At 30.7% G+C, this 2,500-nt stretch overlaps 1 protein-coding gene across 1 annotated transcript; it reads right to left on the minus strand.

The window, feature by feature from the left end:
- Window positions 1-1,057: 1,057 nt before the first annotated feature.
- Window positions 1,058-1,755, minus strand: Phum_PHUM617860 (uncharacterized protein; the record flags this gene model as incomplete). The annotated part of the gene is made up of 2 exons (XM_002433201.1): window positions 1,058-1,086; window positions 1,122-1,755. 2 exons carry the CDS (start codon window positions 1,753-1,755, stop codon window positions 1,058-1,060), a joined length of 663 nt encoding a protein of 220 aa, XP_002433246.1.
- Between the last annotated feature and the right edge of the window lie 745 nt (window positions 1,756-2,500).

Here is a 2,500-nt window from a genome sequence, read left to right on the forward strand (position 1 = left end):
TTTTTTTTTTTTGACGACAACCACAAAAAAAAATCATTTATATTATTATTATTATTATTATTATTGGAATGAAATTTTAAAAAAATATGAATTTTATCATTATTATTATTATTTTTATTTATTTAAATATTGCAATCGATAATTTCCGTTTTAGGATTATTATTATTATTATTATTATTATTATTATTATTATTATTATTATTATTATTATCGTTTTTATGGGAATTTATATGATAATTTCTTGGTAACCGATTATTGTCGTGTCGATATCCGTTGAAAATTCGTCGTCGTCGTCGAAGTTGATGACGTCATCGTCGTCGTCGTCGTCGTCGAAAAATGATTTCATTATTTCGTTAATGTAATTAAAAACGTCTGCAAAAATGTCTGAAAAAACTAACCATCAAAAGAAAAAAAATTTTTTTTTTTTTTTTTAAAAAATTGCTACCACCGCCTTCTGTCACAAAAAAAAGATGATCACGTGACCCGCGACGCGACCGCAATCTCACGCGTTTGACCTCTTCTCCTTCTTCTTCTCTCCATTATTTATTAACTAATTTTTTTTTCTTCTTTTTTTTACAGAAAATTTTTATTGCCGAACAAACGGAAATGATGATTATTCAATCAAAAAAAAAAAAAAATAAGAGGAGGAGAGAGATGGAGAAGGAGAAGGAGAGGGATGGAGAGAGAGAGAGAGAGAGAGGGAAAATAATATAATCAGGTAAGTTAATTTGACCTTTACATTCTTCTTTGACCTTTCTAATTTAAGTTAAAAATTTTCCGTACCGAAAAAACGTTCGTAATAATATGAATATTTACGGGGGGGAAAAAAAAAAAAAAAATTAAATGCGTGTATTGTTCGTTCGTTTGTTTGTTTGTTCGTTTGTTACGGTTTGTTAGGTTTTCAGGTGCGTAAAACAAAAACCTTAAAACAATAAACTACCTTGTTAATTAACATAATAGTCGGGAAATTTTCGGTTTGTTTGTTTGTTTGTTTTGCGTTTCCGTTAATGCCGTTTCATACTAAATCGTAATAATTTAAATTTTTTTGGCGGGAAAATCATTTCGCGATGGCGGGGTTTTTATACTCTATGATATATATATATAGAAAAAAAAAAACTTACCGTCGGAACTGTTGTTGTTATTGTCGTTGTCGTATTTTCCGGTGGTGACTTCCGGTTTGATAACTCTATCGGATGCTTGCGGTATCGTAGGCGAATAACTGAACGCTTTCGGTGTCGTCGATTCCGCCGGTTTTTGAGTTTCCGTTTCGACAATGACGTCATCGGAACCTTTCAATATTATTTTTTTACCATTATCATCATTTTTCAATATTATCATCGGATCTTTCGTTAAATTTTTATTAAAAGAAAATGGCGGCGGCGGTGACGTAGGCGTCGACGTCATCAATGCATTTTCATCTACGAATTCATCATTTTCCGGTAAATCTTCGTACGTTATGTCGTAATATTCGACTTGTACTAAAAGATTCGGATAATCTTCATCTTCACCCGCATCATCACCTTCCGTCATCATTTTATTCTTATTTTTCCCATTATTATTATCATCGTTCGGATTCGTTAAAATTTCTTCTTCCAGAGGAGTTTTAGTGTCCGACGACAAAGAATTTTTCTTCAAATCGTTTTCTACGTCTTTTATATTTGGTATGGATTGGGAAAGTTCGAGTTTAGACAAATACGCGGGATTCTCTACTTCCGATGATGATGATGATGACGTTTTTCCAATCGTTTTTCTCATTTCCGTTTTGAAATAATTTATATCTGCAACGACGATACAAAATTAAATTATTATTATTATTATTATCATCATTCCTCCCTCCTCTCCCCCTTTGTAACGCTTTTAAATTCCCGAAGGGGGAGGAAGGAGAAGGGAGAGAGGGGAAGGGAAGGGAAGGGAAAAAGGGAAATTTCTTCTTCCGACGTAAATTCGTTATTTATTAAATAGTTAATGTCGTCATTTCGATATAAATTTCGAGAATCGTCGATATAAAATATATCGAAAACAATCGAAATGATTATTATTATTATTATTATTATTATTATTATTATTATTATTATTATCATTATTATCATCATCATCGTGGATTTTAATAGGGATAAGTTTCGAGAAATTTCGATTTTCAGTTTTCATTATTCACTTATGGAAAAAATTCTCGTCGTATCGTCGTTCGATACATATTATTATTATTATTATCATTATTATTATTATTAAAGTAAAAGTCATCGAAATCATTTACGAGGGCGTATCCCCCCACCTTCATATTGAAATGTGAACCTTAAAATAATAAACCGCCGCAAATGTTTCTCTCTCTCTTTTTTTTTGCTATAATACACACGAAAAAACAACAATATTATTTAATTTTCTATTGTTAAATAAAAAATAATGATGATTATGATGATGATGATAATGATGACTTTCACTAACGAATTTTTTTTTCTTTTTTTATGCGAGACCTGAAAGATGAGAACAATCGTAACAATAA

The sequence above is a fragment of the Pediculus humanus genome, genomic scaffold (assembly GCF_000006295.1).
Source record: "Pediculus humanus corporis 1103172108322 genomic scaffold, whole genome shotgun sequence".
In the NCBI taxonomy this organism is placed as follows: Eukaryota; Metazoa; Arthropoda; class Insecta; order Psocodea; family Pediculidae; genus Pediculus; species Pediculus humanus.